This window comes from Erigeron canadensis, chromosome 5 (genome assembly GCF_010389155.1).
Source record: "Erigeron canadensis isolate Cc75 chromosome 5, C_canadensis_v1, whole genome shotgun sequence".
Classification (NCBI taxonomy): Eukaryota; Viridiplantae; Streptophyta; class Magnoliopsida; order Asterales; family Asteraceae; genus Erigeron; species Erigeron canadensis.
In genome coordinates this window covers 36,154,877-36,176,958 of record NC_057765.1, presented here as the reverse complement: position 1 = coordinate 36,176,958, position 22,082 = coordinate 36,154,877, and the positions used below count along the sequence as shown (strand labels likewise).

The 22,082-nt window shown below is 33.6% G+C and overlaps 2 protein-coding genes across 3 annotated transcripts; both read right to left on the bottom strand.

Annotated features, from left to right (window-relative positions):
- Window positions 1-250: 250 nt before the first annotated feature.
- On the bottom strand, window positions 251-6,458 carry LOC122599999 (myosin-4-like). Its single transcript, XM_043772627.1, has 15 exons — window positions 6,152-6,458; window positions 5,681-5,829; window positions 5,513-5,584; window positions 5,320-5,433; window positions 4,836-4,904; window positions 4,688-4,744; window positions 4,046-4,099; window positions 3,908-3,970; window positions 3,764-3,826; window positions 2,851-3,015; window positions 2,627-2,782; window positions 1,659-1,739; window positions 1,084-1,142; window positions 812-928; window positions 251-575 (listed from the first exon to the last, which is right to left on the bottom strand). Exons 1-14 carry the CDS (start codon window positions 6,321-6,323, stop codon window positions 847-849), a joined length of 1,356 nt encoding a protein of 451 aa, XP_043628562.1. The 5' UTR covers window positions 6,324-6,458; the 3' UTR covers window positions 251-575; window positions 812-846.
- Window positions 6,459-8,909: 2,451 nt separating this feature from the next.
- LOC122600061 (arginine--tRNA ligase, chloroplastic/mitochondrial-like) lies at window positions 8,910-15,976 on the bottom strand. Of its 2 annotated transcripts, none has more exons than XM_043772712.1 (18): window positions 15,874-15,976; window positions 15,405-15,481; window positions 15,137-15,270; window positions 14,876-14,951; window positions 14,674-14,775; window positions 14,368-14,583; window positions 14,080-14,157; window positions 13,299-13,382; window positions 13,062-13,166; window positions 11,312-11,490; window positions 11,079-11,163; window positions 10,760-10,946; window positions 10,605-10,674; window positions 10,307-10,376; window positions 10,063-10,152; window positions 9,915-9,983; window positions 9,374-9,472; window positions 8,910-9,292 (listed from the first exon to the last, which is right to left on the bottom strand). In XM_043772712.1, the coding sequence occupies exons 1-18, from the start codon at window positions 15,974-15,976 to the stop codon at window positions 9,182-9,184; spliced, it is 1,935 nt and encodes a 644-aa protein (XP_043628647.1). In that variant the 3' UTR covers window positions 8,910-9,181. The 2 variants fall into 2 exon arrangements, with proteins under 2 accessions (XP_043628647.1, XP_043628648.1); XM_043772713.1 differs by having other exon boundaries at window positions 15,405-15,485; window positions 15,874-15,959.
- Between the last annotated feature and the right edge of the window lie 6,106 nt (window positions 15,977-22,082).

The following is a 22,082-nucleotide window of genomic DNA, read 5'->3' as shown; positions in this document are numbered from 1 at the left end:
TGCAATTTTGCAAAATCACAGAACCATTTGCTATTTTTTGGGGGGGTATTTTGTGAAAGACTAAAAAAAATAAATTAAGCATCATCATTTATTTTTGATGATTATCATTGAAATTCTTAAGAAATAACTAAAATATACATTTAGTGTCACTCAGACCCAAATGTTACTGATACCTTTAGCTAATTCTTCCAATCCATGGAATGGCAACATGCAAATTGGACAACGAAATGCACATAAAAAGAAAACGTAGTTGAGGGCAAAATCACCATTACCATGTACGAAAAGAACTTGAAACAAATAATAAGTTACAAAAGTACAAACACATGAACTACATAACACTCATGATACACATGCCCGTGCTAACCTACTTAAACTCCATTCTTCTCCACAATATGTTTTCTGTTCTTTCTTTTCTATGTGATGCAAACCTTGAAGACGGCTGGAAATAGAAGCTGTTGTGAGAAACACACAAGGCTCCATAATAGCATCAGAGAATGCCCGCTCTCTATGCAGATCAACAGATATAATGGAACACAGATCCCATTACAGACTTCAAACCCAATTATCTCCATGTCCTAAATGAATGTTCGATTTTGGAGTGTCAAATTAATTGGTTTTAAATCATTATAACTTGGTGATATAATCTAGGTTGTAGATAAAATGAATGAATTCTTGCACTAAACTAAACATACTACTGTAATCAAAGATTCCAAAACTAAATTTAGAATCTTCAAAATTGACAATGACCTATAAGAACAAGTTAAAGGAGCTTCAATGTATGTCATTTGTTCATGGATTAGAAACTGCATACCTAAAATTAATGTAAAATGTTGACTTCTTATCTCACTACTTGTCTGAGTGTGCCCGTTTGGCCTTGCGACGTGCATGGCTTGGCTTGCTATTTTTGGCAGGCTTCTTAGCCGTTACACTGGATTTCAAGCAAAAAAATTGGTAGAAGTTATTAATGATATATTTAATATATAAATATACTTGTCTAGACAGCATAAAACAGTCACGGCAAGTATATAATGATCTTTTTTCTGAAATTTGGACTAATGAAACATGGATGCTGAGAAAACTTACAAAAAGATCGATAATGTTCTGAACAAGAAAATGACAGGCAGTGCCAGCAGCGCGGAAGCCTGGAAGATAAACATTCTAAATTACGCATGCTAACATAATTAGAACAAAATGTCACTACTTCAACCAAAATATATGAGCACGGATTAACTTGGGTCAAATTTTTTTATATATATATTTTAATTTAACTTGGGTCACAGTTTGTAAATAAAGGGTCAAACATGTTGCGAGTTTCTAGTTGTTCCGACTTCCGAGTTTAACCTTTGACCGAGTTTCTAGTCCGGGTATAAGAAAAACGCCACTCCGTGTTGTGAGTCCTCCCCGGGTACTCGACCAAGTATTACAACTAGACAAAGCTTAAGAAATAAACTGTTCCCCTAGGCCCTGCCCATTTAACTAGCACACGAAAGTATGAAACTTGCCCATCTAGACCCAAGCCTTTTTTCACTTGCTACCCAACCCAGTGCATTTTGCAACCTATGTATTTGACCGACTTTCTTGTTCTTTCTTTCTTTCTTTCTTGAGAGAGAGAGAGAGAGAGAGAGAGAGAGAGAGAGCAGAGAGACAAAGAGACATACAGCAAACCATATAAACTCCTTGGTTGCAAGAGGTCTTGTAATTTCATGCCTTTTCAGTGATTCTTCAACAGTGCCTTGAACCTTCACATAGAACAAAACCTTTTAATATTGATTTAGATTAAAATGAGCTAAGATAGTATTTGTCCCACTGAAAGAAAAGCATAAGTTACATTTAAGAGAACCAAAATTTATGTATTAGCTACAAAGCTAACAGTTGATCAATACATTCTATAAGTGAGTCGGTTCTGGGTGTTTGGTGGTTAATTTTAGGTACCGTGAATCCGTGATCCACTGCTGCAACACTTGGAGCAACATCGTTTGGAAAAACATATGAGGACTATTTGCTTGTTTCTCCTACTATCAAATTGATACATTACACATATATTACTCGCCTACTAGGATTAGCTTATAGTTTTATGAAATTCAAGCAGACGTCCCAACATAATTGTCAACACAATCTACAACTCAAGAAAGCATGTTTGAGTATTAGACTTCCGATTAAGTAACTAATAGATATGATTATTTATGTATGTATAAAAAACTTTAAATGATACTTGTAGTCCATAACTCCAACAGCTATCAATTTTCCTAATTGAATTCGTAGCGATGATAAATGTGAGCAAAAGTTACAACACCTTTTATCCATCTACAACAAGTACATGTATTTCAATGCATAATTTACAATTATCTAAAGCAGTGGTTATTGTAGATTAATAAAATGTGTTGTGAATTTGCAAAAAATAAGAGTAAATAAGCAATTTTAGTTTTTAGTTAAATAATATGTCTTGGTGATTCTGATAAGAAAGTGATAATCCAAAACTAAGTACTTGACCCCCAAAATAACCAGTTAATCAGAACCACTTTATCCATAATATAGACATTCAATATTGCAAAAATCAATTCCATAACACATATCCAAACACCCATCAAGCACATATAATCATCAAGAATATAAACGAAAGTAGTACCTGATTATGGTATTTAGTTGCAGATTCAAGAAACTTGCCATATGCTTGGACTGCCTCATTTGTGTAAGGCTTCATTGTTTCCCGTGCTTTATCAAGGTGAGGTTTTGTTGCAACCGCAACTTGATCGATATATGGCTTGCAGAACTTCTTGGCAACCTGTCCCCACAAGATTTTCATATTATGACACCATCATTGAGAAAAAAGCTAGGTCAAATACGACGTACCTGAAAATGAGGGTCAACAGCTTCTTTAACTTTGATCACATGGGGAGTTAGAACCTCCTTTGATTGAAAATAAAAGTTTTTGGTCCTATCGGTCGCCAATTGTATATGTGGTTCAGCATTGGTCATCACCATCACCCATTGTTCCTTTGCAGCAGGGATCCACTTCTGCGTACATTAGAATTAGAAGACAGAGTAATCAATGACAAAGTGCCAGTGGTTGTAAGAGTAAAATGGGGGGGTGGGGAGGGGGGGGGGGGATCAAGCCGCCTGATCTGAATCTTTTGACGTAGTCAAAATACATTGACAACTATAGTTCTCATAACACAATGAAGAGGATACTTGATAAGAGAAACACAAGAATTAAAAAAACTACTTGCACCATGGTTTCTAATAGTGGAGAATATAAATTTCTAGAAAAGGGTAACTAAAAAAAAATTGAAAACACCCCTTGTTTTCCGATTTTGTTTTCCAAGAAAACGTGGAAAACATAAAACGCAATCAAATCATAGTTTTTCAAAAATGTTTTCCAAGAAAACTAGAAAACATTGTTTTCCACTTTTCTATGGGAAATTAGAAAACACTTTTTTATTGTTTTCCACTTGTCATTTTCCAATTTCTAAATTTTAAAAACCTCAAATTATATTAACTCTACCCTACGCCCCATTCCCTACCCCCTGTTAACCCCTCGCACCCGCCCTCGTCACCCCCCACCGCCAACCTCCCACTTAACCAAGTATATTAGAACATGTTTTTTAATACGGAAAATGAAAATTGAATTTTCTAGTTTTAAACGCGTTTTCAGAATTTTCATTTGTTTTCTAGAGATGGAAACTCCTTCCATTTTCTAGAAGAATAGAAATGAAAACTATAAAACATTTTCCACAACTAAACGCGCCCTAAGTGATCTACTTACCGTTTTGACGGTCTCTATATGAGGCTCAGCCCACTTTTCGGCTTGAGCCTTCTTCTCCAAAGCCTGCCACAAGAAAAAGATTTTTTCACCACGATGACTACGAACAGCCTTAGTAAACAAGCAACAAAATGAATCAAAATATACCTTCTGTGCAAGAATCTCAAGAGCTGGTTTTCCATGCTCAATCCAACGGGCCTCCACATAAGACTGCAAATTACTGGTATAGTCAAACCTCAAGACTAAATTTTGTGAAGTAATGAGACATGTTTGAAAGAGAAGTACCTGAGTAGAAGACAATTGAACTGCGAGCCAAGGTGGAAGCCATGCAGAATGAACCTGGATACAAACACAAACTCATTAGTAAGATATAATAAGATCTTCAAGATAAACATTAATCAAAATTTGGCTAGTTGACATTACAAAAAACAAATTGCCAAATGTTACTTATATCAACTAATTATCAGTTTCCAAATGCTAATTGTGTTATAGATGGTCATTATATGCGGTTGGCCCATTATACAAAACCCTGATATGTAGCTAACAGAAGAAGGTTGCCCAAAATGTAAAGCAGTGTAGCTATAAGTTTTCAAAGAGAAAATTACACGGAGACACCCATGTAACTTACACTTTCCCTCCCAAACGAATGCCATAATTTAACTAAAAATGTAATTTCAAGTAGATATTTGTGTAATCAAACATTTCCACTAGAAGCAAAACGTTGCAACCTTTCGCAGAACTTTTTTTAAAGTTACCTTGTTTTCCATTAATAATAAGTTACTTCATTTTTGCTGATATATTCACCAAGGGGGCACACATATATACCATGTAGAACTGAAGAAACTTAAAATATCCAAGTACCATTGACAGAGAACATTAACACTTGACACAAATAACACATATCAATAGCAATCTCTCAAGGTTTACCTCTGTCAATTCTTTGATTTTCTGTGTGGCTTCATTCTTAGTCTTCATAAGTTCCTCCTGTATAAGATTGGATACATATACATCATATGTCCGCATGATACATCTAAAGGAACATGTCAAGCAAACTACAAACATGTTGAGAACATACCTCGGCAACTTTAAGAGCACGTTCAGTTTTTTTAAGTTTAGCCTTCTGATCTTCAATGGTTTGTTGAAGCTGAAACAAGAAACAGAAAACAAAACAGAAAAGGGCGTAAGACTTGGCCTAATCACATCTAACCAAACAGGGAGCATCTTCATCCAAATCCTAAATAGAAATAAAAGTATAAAACACCACACATTATTGTTAAACTACGTTTACAAGCCTAATGCTACATAAGGGAGAAAATGCAACTCAACTAATAGCTATTAAAACACAAATACATAAATGTAGACATTGATACTATATTAATCTAACATTGGACTCATAAAACCAATGCACCACGGGCTACCCCATAATATAACTATGCAAAATAGAACAAGAATAACTATAACAATGCCATATATTTAGAATTGGACTTACAAGCTTTGTTACTCGCTTCAACAAGAAAACTATTACACATAACAACAAACACAATAAGAAAAGCCCTTACATTCTGAAGCTTAGGGTTTATTTCAAGCATCTTCTTCTCCAATTCTTTTGATCGAGTTTCCAACGCCTCCCTTAAACTAGCCTTGAGATCCAACTCCATCTGAAGCTTCTCTACCTGGATATACGAACCATTTAAACCACTAAGATAATGCAGATCAAACATACGTCAAGTTAACTACTTCATCCATACAAACCTGCTTCTCCAACTCCTGTGATCTCATATGAGCCTTTTGAACCTGCTCTTTAGCATCTGAAGACCCTTTAACCTATCAAACACAAAAACCATAACTTATCATACCAAAAACAATAAACGATCACCAATGCATACCAATACAATAACTTTAATTTCAAAAATTCCCTACCTTAAGTGAAGCTACCTCACTTTTCAAAGAGGTGATACTATCGACTTTCTCCTTAATCACCTTCTCTTTCTCAGCAATTTCCTTCTCCTTCCCAACAATAACTTCATCTTTAATTTTCAACTCTTCGATCTTCTTATCAACAGTTGACTCTTAAATCACAAACACATCAAATTTTAACTAAATCAGGTCATATATACATACACACATATACATACATATCCATACATATATACATGTTCGTACTAAATTACTAATACTACTAGTGTTGCAATACTATATCACATTCATCAAATTCTACATCAATCATACATACATGATACATATTATATATAATATATAATATAATTATATAATTATATATATATATATATGCATGTGTGTAACTAAACTACTGATACTGCTACTGATGTTATGTTTAACAGAGTTGAATAAAGTCAATTTAAATTGAAAAACTAAAATTGAAATACAGACCTAGTGATTGGATCTTAGAAGAGAGCTGATCCAACTGAATCCGAAACGACTCGGAATCATCGGAAGCAGCTAAAACTGGAGCTCCATCACCGGATTCATCGGCGTTAATTTGAGTGAAAATTAGGGCAAATAAGAATGAAATTAAGATGAATTGGAGCTTGGAGATCGCCATTCGATGCGATCTATAATCAATAGAATCAGTCAAATTAATGATATAATTTTAATTATATAATTATTAGGGTTTTATAATTGATTGATTGATAGATGGTTTTATTGTTTACTCCGTTAAGAAAACATGCGAGAGTGTGGGTGATTTTGATACATATAGAATTTTAGATATGGATACAATAAATTGGTAGTTGGAATCTAAAGTTAATCTTCTAAAATGAAATAATTCATTAATAATGAAATAATTATTATTATTATTATTTTAATATAAATTAAAATTAAAAAGTATAATAATAAAAAATAGAAAAGTGTGCGTGTTTTTTTTGTTTTGTGATGTTTTGTTGACTGGATTTTAGTTGAATTTGTTGAAAAGGTGGCTTGTGGATGTGTGGAAGTATTTTTACATTTGTTGGATCTTTGAAACTTTTGCATTAAATACTTTTTTTTTATAAACTTTTTTAGTTTAGGTTTGATTTTGGAAATTGTATATGATATCTTCTTATACATATGACTGTAATGAAATTTGACTCTAGATTTCTTGTGATAGAATTTTAGGTTGGTTTGATTTTGGAAATTGGAAAATGTAAAGTATCAATAGTCAAATTTGGATGTGATTGAAAGGGTAGCTTGGGTCCTTGGGACATTTCAATTTAATGTCTATTATTTTTAGTGCCATCTTTGTTAGTTAAGTTTGTTAAAAACAAGTGCCACCGTCAAGTTCGGGGCTAATACGTTCCAATAGCATTTGTGTTCGGGCATCACCCACATCCTTTTCAATGAACATAAAAGAAATCATGTACAACTAGTAAAATTGGGCCTCGCAACATTGTAACACTTGTATTATTCCAGTATAATTGAGGAACTTTCAACCGCTTAATATAATATCAATGATGGGTTGTTTCAAATATATATTTATTTAAGGACTAAACCACATTAGATTACTTCCATGCATTGCGTGCTTTCACCTATTGTGATTACGTTTTGCTATTCATGATGTGTCACAATATATGCTAACTAAAAACTTTGGAATATGAAATACATATTTGTCTAAAGTGAAAACCACAAAAACACTTCTAAAAGTTTATAATAACAAATACTTATATTTTATATATGCAATAAAAAAATAAAAAATAAAAAGAAAGAAAAAAAAAACTTTAATGAAAAAGTTTTCAATATAGTAGTTAAAAACACCAAAAGAGAAAAAAGTGAGAAAAAGTAAATAGCAATACATAATGGTATGTGGTACATAATGGTACAGGATATAACAACGAAAAAGTTGCAATACATTAATTGGAAACTCAAAAAGAAAAAAATGTGAAGGAAACCAAAAAGTAACCCGCGTTTGAAAATTTGAACGGGATGAACTATGGCAGACACCCAAAAGGAAAAAAAGTGTGAAAGAAACCAATAAGTAACCCGCGTTTAAAAATTCGAAGGGGATGCGATATGGCAAAATTTGATTCGTAGTTCAGGATATGTGGTGGACGAATAGTAACTCGCCACGTAGGCGGTTACTATTCACCCAAGCTACTGTTCATCCATCCGTATTAATATATAGATATAATATTGAGATAAAAATTTGAAATTAGAGAATTTGATAACAATAGGTGTCTATAATACTTTTTGAGACCTCTACGTGTTGGGATGAATACGCAAACAAATTAACGTGTTACGGATGGTTTGGAATAGAGCGTGTGAATTAGTCAGGTTGTTAGTTATCAAACATTTTGTAAATCACAACTGGCTAATAGAACACCCATCAAGTGTTTTGAACATTATTTCTGACAATCCTTACCAAAACATTTGTTTAGAAGAAAATCTAACACATTCAGGAATTCGTCATTTATCTACCATGAAGATGTTAAAGAACAAGATTGATGGTTTCTTGTTCACATATTATAACTTTTTATTGCATTTTTTTGCAAAATGTGAGTACTCCTTGCCAAAGTACAATTTACTTCCAGTAAAGGTACTTCAACTTTAAGAAACATTCAAGATATGTTACATAACTTTTCGGTGAACATGAGGGTATTAATGTTGGTAGATAGAGTGCGTAGGTGTGACATTGATGTTATTGTCACATTCATGTTCTTACTAAAGAGGTGGGGTTATTGTGTATTTATAGAAAAAAAACTTGCCATAACTGTTGCGCCAAAATATCGCATTTACATTAATTTTAAAAGTTTAATACATGAATTTAGATTAGCAACTTTGAAGTTCGAACCAACCAAATGTATAACTACCAGTATTTTGAAATAGAAAATACGTCATTCGTGACATGTGATTTATTTAAAAATTTTGTTTTACAATATAACGTGGAAATTTTGCAAAAGTGGTGTGTTTTTTACTTTTGTTGCCAATCATTGTAAAAGTAGTTGGTCAACAAGACCCAAAGTATTAGTCATTATCTGAAGCCCCAGGAATTGACATGAGATTTTGAGGCCCCAGGTTTTAACCTTGATCCATGAATGGCTTATGGTTTGGCTAAGGATTGGGTGGGTGATACTTGAGTTAAGATAGCCGAAACCCAAGGTTTTAACTTCTTTTTTTGAACTTTTTCTTAATACTGGCAAACAGTCAAACAAGGGTATACTAGTTTTAAAAATACACTTATAGAGCAGCTGATTCTACAAAGTGTTTGGCTGTTTGCCAAATACACCACTTTTGCTATAAAAAAAAATTCCAACTTACTGTTTAAACCATACACTTGTTTTACAATCATAACCCCGTGACAATTCCAGGAAGATGCTAAAAGACTCCCTTAAAAAATCAGTAACAAGGACACATATGGGATGTTCACAATCTTCTGAGGGTATATTGAGCTGGACAGAAATTCCTCAGGGTCCAAACTGTTTGTTTCAATCAGATTTTGTAAACAGGTGTAATCCCTAAAATATGAAAGCATTTCCTCATCACGACAGCAGTTGCCTCGCACAATAACAATCTACTCGTCTCTTCAGGAGACCCAACAACCTGCCAACATACTCAATGTCAAGTGAATGCTAAAACAAGAGTCTAATTAGTTTAGATGATTCAAGATTGAATGAAGAATACCTGGCACACCGAGTAGAAACTGGTAAACTTCTCGGATAAATCGTATAGATATTCACACAACACGTTGGGTAAGAGATTTGTGCAAGCCTCTTCGACAACCTGAAAAACAATAGGGTTCGAACAAATGAGCTCAAAAGCCTAAATAACTGCTAGCATTGACAGTAGATATGATGTGTAGCTAGCATTACTATAAACACATGTAGAGGAAGCAATTTTGATTTGGTTATGTTTTATCTCCAACAAGCCAAATAAGTCAAACATAACTTTAGACGATTTGTCTTAACACATCAAACAGATCAATAAATATAGCCTCCAAATTTGCTCTAACATAATAACTATTTTAATAGTGCAATAGCACTTTTCATAATCATATTTAACGCATTTGTTATTATAAAAAAAAATTTTAAAAATCTTTGGCCAATCAAAACCATTAGGTAATTAAAAATGTACCCATTTAGAAATAATGAACAAGATAACATAGGAGCACCGCCACTAGTAAGTATGCTTTAATAGTGGTTTCCTGTATGAGAATTTGTCTTACCTCAGCAAATTGGAGCAGATGTAATCCCAGTGCACGTTCTTCATTTTTCTCCAGAATTAATTGCCCCTCCTGTCACAAACAATTAAACTTTTGTATAAACTTGATATCCAAATCAAAAAACCGAAAAAAAGAAAGCAAAAAACTTTACCTTCTTCAACTCCTCTATGTCTTTACCAGATTTCCGAATAATTGAACTTATTCGCGCATGTGCATACAGCAGATATACAGCAGTATTTCCCTATTTATTGAAAAATTTGAGCAAAAAGAAAAGGAAATAATAAAGGAAAAACTTTAGAAAAGGGAATAATAGTCTAAAATGCAATATATGACCGCGTAACATCACTAATTAAAAACTTAAACATGATAAAAATGAGAGAAAATCATTAACGAACCTTGTCATTGAGCATCTGATCGAAATTGAAAGTGTAATTGGTCAATCTATTGTTCTTCAGGTCTGCATACCTGTTAAGAACACAAGTATTAAAAAGTTATGTACATGTCAATAAACGAGCAAGTGAAATATCAAACCAAACAGATTACAGAAGTTCGGATATGTTTTCCCTTCATTTTACAAATGAAATAAATAACTGTGATTGCATGAATACTTAATCCTGAACACATATCACTGGAGCTGCTAGTACGAGTACAGTAATCACAATACTCTGATTTATTAGAGAATGAGAATCTTACTTAACAGCACCATATCCAACTGCTTCAGCAGTGCTCTCAAGCTCCTCTTCAGTCCACTCAACAGCCTTACCTGATACAAAAAATGGTATCTAACTCAGTTCTTTTGATTTGAGAAGGATGAATGAGTTCTAATGAAAACCAATATAAGGGTATACCTCTCTCCACAAGAGCGGCTTTACAACGGGTTTTAGCTTCATCAAGCAAATCCACCAACTTAACAACTTCAGTACTACGAGTTCGGAATCTTTTCCCATCGTCACCAAGAACAAGCCCAAAGCCAACATGGCTTGTTTTAGGGTATTCGCTCTCATTAGTTGGGAGCCACCCTGCACGTTTAGCAGCCTGGAGAAAAATTTGTAACTATATCAATATCCAATTCACCACTTGTCTTGATCTTTCTTATTGATTTATCTTTAAATTTGCAGGGGGGATGAGGTGTATGAGTGGAATGTTATGATTGTAGAAGTGACTTACAGTGAAGAACATTTCAAAGTGCTCTCGCTGTCCTACATCAGTGACGTATATTATCCACTCAGCTTTTTCCTCGTTCAGACGATACCTACATATGAAGACAGAAGATTCAAAACAACCACGCACATACTTTCGTAATAGGAAGTACACACTAGTCAAAATGGCATACAGAACATAGGTCGAATGATTCAAAGCAAATCTATTGCTTAACAAGACTTTCTTTCAAGAAAACCAACCAAAGAGCTGCAAGATCTGTTGACGCATAGTTGAAACCTCCATCCCTCTTCACAACAATAAGAGGTATCTTTTTTCCTTCAATAAAAATAACCTGAGCTCCATCACTTTCTTCGATTAATCCTTTCTGCCTCAGCAGGTCTAGAGTATCAGCAATGTAGGGATTATAAAAGCTTTCACCCTAGAATTAATCAAAAAACACCAAGTCATATATAGCAAATAAACTATGCCCATCTTAAATCAAAGGTAATATGTGAAAATTAAGACAAAATTTCGTAGCTAGGGAGGATACATAATTCAAAAACGATTGAGGGACCTAAAAAAACAACCTAAAAGTAGACCTAACAATTTTTAAATGCCATCTAGAATTATTTTTTATGAGCCCATTAAATATTTTGTCAAATTACCACTATGCCCTTAATCTTCCCATTAAATGATCGAATCCTCAAATCAAACACTATTTTCTTTGCCTATAATATACACTAAAGGATATCGTGCCTCCATACTGAAAAGCATATCGTGCCTCCATACTGAAAACCCATCTACATATATATCTATATTCTATTCTATATGTATGTCTACTTCTAACCCTAATGTAAGATTTGAAAACGATAATCTCATATCATACAAAAAAGTTGAATTAATAACTATTAGATTTTAATAGTTATTTTGGGTGCAGTTTTTTTTATCATATTAGTTCATCTTCTTTGTTTCTCCTTTATTTTACTTCTTTGTGGTTGCATTTGCACCACATATTGGTATTGCTGTAATCATACCATAACTATATACTGTAATGTTTTTGTATTGATTAGTCCTATCTAATTTCTAGTTCCATCCGATTTGTGATTTTGCTACTCAAATTAATATAATATATTATCAGTATTTTGTATTACTGACGTGATGTCCGCAAATGAAATGGTGTCGTGATATACAGAATACTATGTATTGTTCAATGTTGAATGAAATATTGTTTTGAGATTGTCAAATTTTAATTTTAGCTAAAATATCAACAAGACATGTTATAAGAAAAAGAAATACTTGGAAACACAAATTTATGTACAGCAATATTAAAAATTAAATAAAGAGTAATGTTGAAATACATTATTTAAGGTTTTGACTAATTATCTAAGATTTTGACTAATTCATGAGATTAACACATGGCAACATTTAGTGGTTAGGTTAATTGTTAGGTCTATATATTAGGCCTCTATATCAACACTCTACATAATTTAAACTTCAGTATCGATATGAGATCCTTAAATAATCAGCGATAACTAGCAACTAACATTGTTGGCGCTAAAATGTGACAGAACTCAACAGAAACACTACCGGGTCACAGACCCACACATTACAATTTTCTCCCTTTACCTATAAATGAGACAATCCAGCTTATGTTATCTCTAAACAGCAAATCAGGTCAAATAAAAAGAACAAAATCAAATAAAACAAGTCAGAGGTCGTCCAAAGAGTATTTGCAATGGACAAACCATTTTCTTTAGATAATAAGTTTATAATTGTTAAACAACTTCAGAAATTTAGAAATCATACTTGACATGTCAATGAAACATGACAACCTTTTGACAAGTATGTGCAACCAACTGACTCGACTCATATCAACTAGCACCAAAGATTACCTTTTTTGACTTGTTACCCAACCCAACTGCTAATTCGCAAACACTAAATTTTTTAAATGCAAGAAACTGGAAGAGAGAGAGAGAGAAAGAGAGGGTAAGAAAGTAAAAAACATATTACCTTTTCTTCCAAATGGACTCCCAAACGCTGATAAACTTTTTCATAACCCTTTCGGCTTATCTCGCAGATTTGAGCCCAAGCCTTCCGGTACTTTTCCTCACCAGCCTATGTTTTAAACCATTATTTTGAATGTTAGGAAATTTATATTCACAAAACAAAACAAAAGAAAAGAAAAAAAATAGCATGAGAACCATGGACACTCTAGGGTTTTACTACTGCCTGAAGTTAATATCTCACCTGAAGTTTGACTACTGCCTGTTGCGCTCTCTCCTTGAATTCGGTATCATCATCAAATCTCTTCTTTGATGCCTTATAGAAAACCTATTAAAGCAACGACTTCTTAGTAATCAAAGAGCATGTCCGATAATCATTTATACTGTAATCACTTTTTAAAGGCTAATTTGGATCACTGGCAGACCACTGGAGTATCATCGTGGTAATGCCACAAGAAGAAACCCACCATAGGCGAAAGAAAACCTCCCGCCTCCCAGCCCAACATGGAAAACCCCAATTTTTGTTTCATGTGGGACTTAAACCGAGGACCTCCCCATTATGGAAATCACTGGGTAATTCACCTCAACGGCTCAAACACTTGGAGTGAGAGTCGATGACATATTGTAATCACTTAAATTACAAAGTTGCTTACGGAAGCAATTGACATGGGATGGATTGTACAAAACAGACAGGAAGATGCTCAAAATGCTGAATTATCGGACTGCATGTTGTATTATGTATATGGTCATGCAGATACTTGAAGTACCCTTTAACAATTAGTATCATACAACAGGGTGATCTTTTGAATGATCGAATTATGAATGATTCTTCACGATGAAAACCGGAAAATTGTTAGATATAACTTTATTTGACTAAAACTAAACTTTCTAGTTAACAAACAATAGCCAGAGTGATGAAAATATCTGGTAAAAGCTATGTAAGCATGTAAAAAATGGCAAAGGCAAATGACCTATGTAACAATGAGTATCCATTTATTGTGTTATTTCAAAGCATATATGCTCACCTCAAGTTCTCCAATATCCTGATCATTCACTTCCCCGCTAGGGAACTTTTCAAATAAAAACTCGATCAACATCCCAAACTACATAAATATAAGGTTACAGATTATTTATCAGACATAACGAAGAAAAAAGAAAGAATATGTGTATAAATACTACATATTTCTATGCTCCTGCCATTTATGAGTTGGGAGTCAAGATAAGGAAGGGATAAAAACAAACTAAACAAGATACATAGATACGGGTATAATAATAAGTTATTCAACAATTATGCAGGAAGAGGAACTGTGTACCTGGGTGCCCCAATCCCCAACATGGTTTCTTCGGAGCACATCAACTTTGGAAAACTCAAGCATCCGTGCAAGAGTGTCTCCAATGATAGTCGATCGTAAATGACCCACATGCATTTCCTTGGCTATGTTGGGCGAAGAAAAGTCTACAATCGCCCTCTTAAAAGGAAGTTTTGGTGCCCAAATGTCAATACCATCTATTAGCATCTTAAGAATGCTCTGCAGGGATGCAACAATGAAATAATTAAGTAGACATAAAACTAGTTCAAGACTGGAGTGCATGTTCGAAAAGTTAGAATAGACAGATACCTTAGCTATCCATTTCCCTGATAACTTGATATTCACAAAGCCAGGACCAGCTATGGAGCATGATTCTATCATTTCAGTTTCCGGGATATTTTTCATGATGGCCTATAATAGAAAGATGGAGGTAACCATATAACTAGTGCTGAATAAAATTTAATCTGCATATTCAACATCCATGATAGTTGACATTCAAAAAACATATTACCTGTCCAACAGGTTGTGGACCTCTGAATGTTGTACCCGAGCCTTTTATCTTAGCCCATACACTCATGGCATTATTGCTGTTACCAAATGTAAATTTATGCATTAATACTCATTATGAAAAAAAAAAAAAAATGTGATATACAACTGATGCTGCACCATAGTTACTAATTTATGATATTTATCTAGTAACTTACAAACTACAAAAAATACAATTCAGAAAAATTAATCATGCTAATGCACAAATTTGAGAGAACGTAAATACCATTGGTAGTCACCAAATTCTTTTTTGGCACACGCAACAATCAAAGGCTCAACATGTACATCAGGGACTGTAACTTTCAGTGAAGCCTCAAATATCTTTGACAATTGATCTTTAAGGCTCCCTGTTTTATCTTCCTGTAACAGAAAACCATTGGCAATTGACATCATCTTAATTATGTATACTTATAAAGTAGAATCTACATATCTTGTAGATACAAAAATGTATGATTTTATATCTATACTTCAAGTGAAAAATTCTATAGACTTACAATTCCATCTGCCATGGTTGACGCCGAATGCGCGCACTTAGCTTGTAAATTTCTTCTAGATGCTTCTTTCAGAATGTCTGACTAGTTTTGCAGTAACAAACAATTAAGAACTTTACATATCAATTATCCAACTAGGCCAAACCAAAACAATTCCCTTAAACGTATAGACCGATTTCTTCGTTAAAAACTCGAAAAGTTAGCACAGTCTAAGAATTGTTAATGTGTGTTCAAACTAAATAATATTTCCTATTTTCATCCAAAGCTTCAATCAAACATATTACATTCTAATTTTGCAGCAAAATGGTGCAAAATATTAATGCATACAATAAAGATGCCTAATTTGTAAGCAAACAGTGCATCACATTACTTTACTTTATTCTAAACAATCACATTACTTTTACTGTCACATACTATACATGTGTATATGTGTGTATATATATATATATATAGAGAGAGAGAGAGAGCTTACAATTAGGTGACGGCGAGGTGAAGGACAGGCGAGGATGATGAGGAAGGGGGCGGAAAAGAGATAAGCGAGGAGTAGAGATAAATGATTTCTCAACTAAAAACATATTGATTTTTTTTATTAGGGTTTTTCAGGGTTTTAATTTATTCTTCTACTGTTACTAAATTACATGTATCATCCTTGTACTTTGCTATTCTCTTTTTTCCCCCCTAAATAATAACTACTGTATAATTTTTTAATTCTTTCTGTATTACTTCTTCATATATTTAACTCAAATTTTTTAAAAACACCACCCAAAAAAACCAACATGAAAAGCATTTTACGTATACCCAGATTTAAATTTAAAACCTTTTAATAAAAATGAATTACCAACAAGAAAAAAAAAATTGCTTCCTTGTGTTTTCGTTCACGGAAAAAAATGAATTTGTTCACGGTGCGCTGGTGGCTCCTGCTGCACCTCCCGCATCTTCGTTTGGCTCCGAATCGCTTCCTTGTGTCTTGTAATCATCATAGGCTTCTCTACTGAGTTACTTGATGCCATTTACCCTCTTTCGCATCTTCCGTGAACCTCTCTCGTATCTTCCGTGAACCTACATAAACATGCAATTCATTAAGTACCAAAAGTTCCGAAATATTAACTCATTTAGACATAGAAATGAAGCCTTTCAATAGGGGTTTTTATCACAATTTGGACGCTCATCAAAGCTCTAGCCACTGCTACCTACCTGCTTAACCGTCTACCAACCAAAATCCTCAAACTAAAAACACCTCTAGAAACCCTCGAAGAGTATACCAAAATTCCTCCTATCCTCACCCTTGAACCCAACGTGTTTGGATGTACTGTCTTCGTTCACATACCCAAATCTCACCGTGATAAACTTGATCCATGTGCTGAAAAATGTGTTTTTGTTGGTTACGGAGTCAATCAGAAAGGTTATAGGTGTTATAATCCAAAAACACATCGTATGTTCACCACAATGAACTGCGATTTCTTAGAAACTAAATACTACTACTCTCCCCAGCATAGTAGCGAGGGGGAGGATTAGAGTGACACATTAAGTTGGTTGAGAGAAAGCACAAAAAATGTTGTAGAAGATAGTCCAGTTGACAGTACCACTTCAAGCAAAGATCATATCAGTGTCACCGAAGATATCTCTCCCAACCTGGCATCTGAGGTATGTAATTCTCCTACTAATGAGTCATGTAATGATGTTGAAACTGTGAATAATGTCACAGAACCGGAATCCAATATCGCATAATAAGAAACCACAAATGAAGATGTTCGAGAACAGGGAGAAAACATAATTGAAACTGATATCACTAAACCAGAAACCACAAATGAAGATGTTTGGGAATAGGGAGAAAGCACAATTGAACCAGCCAAGTATGTTCTTCTTCCCAGATCAAACAGAGGAGTCCCTGCAAAGAAATATTCCCCAGAAAGAATATCTAGAGAATCAAAATATCCTATGGCTAACATAGTTGTAGGAAACTTATCTAAGGAAGCAAAGGCATTCACTGCAAGTCTCTACTCACAAAAAAATCCATCAAATACCAAACAAGCCTTAGAGTCAAAAGAATGGAAAGAAGCTGTAACAACCCTCAATTTCCAATTAAGACTATTTACTTATACTTATCTAGGTATCGATCCGTAGAGGTTTATTAAGAGAATTGTCGTCTAGACATTTGGGGCTTAGTGCTAAATGCCCTCTAGTACAGTGAAATGCCTTAGAAATGCTATAAACAGAAACTATAATCATTCAAGACAATCTCATACTATATTTAGTTCTAATTGAACTTCATGAAAATGTCAGTGAACCAAAAATTTAATTTCAAGGAGTTAAATCATAAGAATAACTATGCAAGACTCACAAGATGAGATAACAACCCAAAAATTTCTTATGGATATCCAACAGTTCAAACACCAAGTTAATTAAAGTACATATGAGTACAAAAATATAATGACCATCTCAAAAAAATTTATTTATAAATCTTATTCATGCAAAAGAGTGGAATAATAATAAGTAAATATATGTTTGTCTAATAAAAATGCAAGATTATAACTAAAGAGTTAAGTAACAAATCCAAGATATAAAATGTATATACACATACACGGATATATATATATACACATATGAACACAAAATATATCTTAAAAGTCTCCTACCTAGTTAATTTAAATGTCCATACATGCATCCATACTTACATACATGTTATACAAATACATACACACTTAAAATACACTCCAAAAATTCAAAATCCCTCCTAAAAACACCACCCTAAAACCAGCCCCCTCCTCCCCATACACTTCACCCAATCAAAATATAATTAGATGTTTCATCCTTACACTCCCAAGACACCTTTGGTTACTACAACACTTCACACTATCCTTCACACTCCACCATCCTTTTCACTCTCACCAACACACACAATATCTCTTTCTCTCTCTCAAATTTTCTGCACTCTTCCTCCATTCTCTTCTTCAAATTTTCAGCTCCAATAACAAAGAAAAAGGCAAGAGAAATCAATCTAAAGTTATAGTAATAATAAGGGTTTTTAAAGGATTAAACAAGGGTTGATTCAAGATAGTTTTAAGGGTTATTTCAAGCTTGGAATAAGGGTTGTTTAGAGCTTATAGGGCCACGAAATTTCTGCCTAAAATCACTTTCAAATCCGAGTTCATCAAGGGTATAAATCTTCATCTCTTTGTTTAATCTATCTTGTTTTTGTATATACTAAAATATCTTTATCAAAAGGTTATATTTTCTTCATGTTTTCTTTGAAAAACACACTTGATGAAGGCAAGTTGATAGAATCTTCTTCCTCATGCTCATGCATGTCAAGATCTAGAGAAAAGATTCAAGGATTCAACAAGTTTAAGACCCAAAAGTGTTGTTATAGATTAAATAACTTTTAAAGTGATTTTTTCTTTGAAATATGGTCATATTTTTATATATCTTGATGAATATATTTCTGGAGTTTTTCATAAAAATATGTTTTTAAGTTGTTGAATTGAAGTTGGATAAAGATTTGTTGTTAAAATGATGAGATGATTACATGCATGCTTGGATTTGCACTAGTTTAAGTTGTTTTGATTTGAGATTTGAGATGGGTCTTTAATTGATGATTTCATATATATATTTTGATGATTAAATACATGTTAATAATCTGAGATTTATGAAGTTAGTACAAGAAATAAGGATTTTATAAGAATTCAAGACCAAACAATGCATAAAAGTCACTAACCGAAATCACAAGAACACAAATATAAATTCATCACCTTCATCACATGATTTGTCCATAAAATATGAAATAAAATCTGGAGAAAACACTAATGAAAGATGAATAGATGAATTAGGATGAACAAAATATATTGGGTTTGCCAAAATAAGTATTGGGTGAAGCCATAAAGTAAAGGCATGCATTAGGCAAACAAAGTAAGCTGACAGAATCCATCTTCTGTCTTTGAACGGGAAAACTGGGCATGTGAGGGCATTTCCAAGAAAGACTATCAAAATAAAAGTTGTAGACAAATGAGTTAAGATTAACCTCCGACTGGAATTACTCAAAAATACTGAACCAAACGAAAGATATGATTTTTCTACTGAAACTGGTCAAAACTGTAATTTTGTATGAATATTTTATAAACTTTAACAATTTTTATCTCCTAATCCATAAAGTTCCAGGAAGTCATACTTGGTGTAAAGTAATTTCAATGTGTTTTGAACTTAAAATAAAATCATGGGATTTTTCTAACAATCAAAACATCAAGAACTTTTATAAAACTTCTGATGTCGCAAGTAGTGCCCATTCGGGACAGTTCGTGTTTGGATAATTTTTACGGACACCAAACATCATCTAAAAATTCACCAAAAATTCACAAAAATACTAGATACATATAAGTCACTGTGTAAAAATCATGAAGGTCCAAATAATTCGTCTTGACCCCAAAATAGTAGCTAACATTTCTTAAAAATAAAGTATAAAACAGAAAATTTGTAAGTAATCTTATAAATGGCATAATGGGCTATGTAATGAACTAAGAACCATAATGGGCCAACCCGGCCCAAATAATGAACCCATAAGGAACACAAATCAGTAGGCCCACTTGGCCCAATAAGCCTTATAGCCCAATAACCACTATAACCCATTATGCACCTAACCCAAATAAGGTAAAGCCCAATAACTAATGTAAGCCCAAAACATTTAAAAGCCCATGACACCTAAGGCCCAATTGATAATGGCCCATAACACTTAAACGAATTTCATGAGATAAGTGTAATCAAAATAAAACAAAGATAATTAAGTGAGATTGACATAAGTAATTATGTTAACCAAGCTATATATTGATATCACAAATGTTAATTCACGCTAAAATCGATTACACAACAAATGATGAACAAGGATAACATAACTTAATACGATATTTCTACATGATGACCTAAGATGCCAAGTGAAACCACAAATGAAGCCAAGTTACCAAAAATCTAACAACTTATAACTACGCATGTAATTAAAGTAACATTTTACACCATCAATCGCTACAACCAAAACAATGCGAATGTTGGCAATATACTTGGATTCCACAATTGATAGCAATATAATGAAAGTGGCATTTCTAAGTGATGGCTTAAGATAGGAACTTACATGTATTAGTCCTATCGTAGGGATAGTCTTGGCTTTCAAATGTGATTGAGAAACGTGACGGATGTATGATGGAGCGATTGATGGGAAGTACCCATTTTGGATAAGTGAATATAATATGCGGCATATCAAGGTGAGTCATAGCCCCCTTTCAAACTCTTTTATGTGTTTTACTTTCGGGGTGAAAAGCATGATAAATGAAACTACTTTCTATATATGCAATGTTTCTTGAAAGAGAGTTTGTTATATGAAATGATTCTTGATATATGAGTATGAAATGAAATTGTTTCGTATGATTCATGATAATAAGGGATATTATGTGATGAGCTTGAGTTCTGTCAAACCGCGGCGTTCGGTACACTACTATTTACTCCGAAAGTGGAGGCCTGTAGTTAGTTAGTTGCGCAACTAGGTTTTGTCCGCCCACCCAAAGCGTACCGTTGGAAGGTTGGTTGCCTTCGTGACAACCTCCACTTCTAGTCTGGCCCCCGGGTGTTCTAACTACCTTAAGATAATCGGGCGTCTCCATGGCACGACCCATTATCATTATTGTTATTGTTATTACGGCACTTGATTGACAGCTTGTGCTATGAATTGAATTATTGGATTGTAATCGGACTTGAATAAAATGGTAGTAGTAGTGGCTTAAGCATATACTCATCTAAGATAATGGAATTAGACCCTTGTGGTCATATGACAAGGATTTATTTACATGGGTTATAATGAGTTGAACAAATGATTATCAAAGGATGAATTGGAAATATTCATGGAAATTGGTGATATTGAAATGATTTTGGTAACTGAATGATTTTGGTATGATATACGATTAATCGATTTATATACTTTTTCTCTCATGATGATTTGACAAATGAGAACCTGAAATTTTACTATAGATTCTCCAAGTCTTGATATGACATTATGGTATTTGGAAACTTGATAACATGATATGAAAATTTTGTCGATCATATGGTTTGGATATTTCGAAATGTAATAGTAATCAGTTTTTCTAAGTATTAAAACGGTGATGTACCAAGATTTATATAAAAACCTATGCACTCACCAACTACGTTTTCGTAGTTGACACTTTTTCTTCATATTTTTCAGGAAATAAGCTTAAGCATTGAGGATTTATATGCTTCATGATTATTTGCGTTGCCCTTTGGAGTCAAAGATCAAACCTTGTGATAGGCAATGGAATCCGCCTTGATCATTGTAGTATACTACTTCATGTGCTTGTTATTTCTTTCGCGAACTTAATATTCAAGTACGGTGGACGCATTTGTACTTGGAAATTGGTTCACATGCTTGTACATTTGTAAATTCTTTTATCAAATAAAACTATGGTGAATGTTATTTATAATCCTTTGTTTTGAATACTCGACTTTCTGTACATCTCATTGTTCCGCCTTAGTTGGGTGTTACAGAAGCCATAGATGTTGAAATGGATGCTTTCATCATAAATGAAATGTGGGAAAGGTGCGTCTTACCAAAAGGTAAAGAGCCTGTGGGGTGTAGATGGATCTTTACAGTGAAGTCCAAGCCAGATGGTACAATCGAGAGATATAAAG

Excerpts from the sequence above, each read along its gene's own strand:
- LOC122599999 (XM_043772627.1), bottom strand. The coding sequence starts at position 6,323 with ATGGCGATCTCCAAGCTCCAATTCATCTTAATTTCATTCTTATTTGCC. Across the intron at positions 5,585-5,680 it reads GTGAGGTAGCTTCACTTAAG|GTTAAAGGGTCTTCAGATGC; the intron begins GTAGGGAATTTT and ends TGTGTTTGATAG. Across the intron at positions 3,016-3,763 it reads ATATAGAGACCGTCAAAACG|AAGTGGATCCCTGCTGCAAA; the intron begins GTAAGTAGATCA and ends TAATGTACGCAG.
- LOC122600061 (XM_043772712.1), bottom strand. The coding sequence starts at position 15,976 with ATGTTTTTAGTTGAGAAATCATTTATCTCTACTCCTCGCTTATCTCTT. Across the intron at positions 13,167-13,298 it reads AGGCAGTAGTCAAACTTCAG|GCTGGTGAGGAAAAGTACCG; the intron begins GTGAGATATTAA and ends TTTAAAACATAG. Across the intron at positions 11,164-11,311 it reads ACAGATCTTGCAGCTCTTTG|GTATCGTCTGAACGAGGAAA; the intron begins GTTGGTTTTCTT and ends CTTCATATGTAG.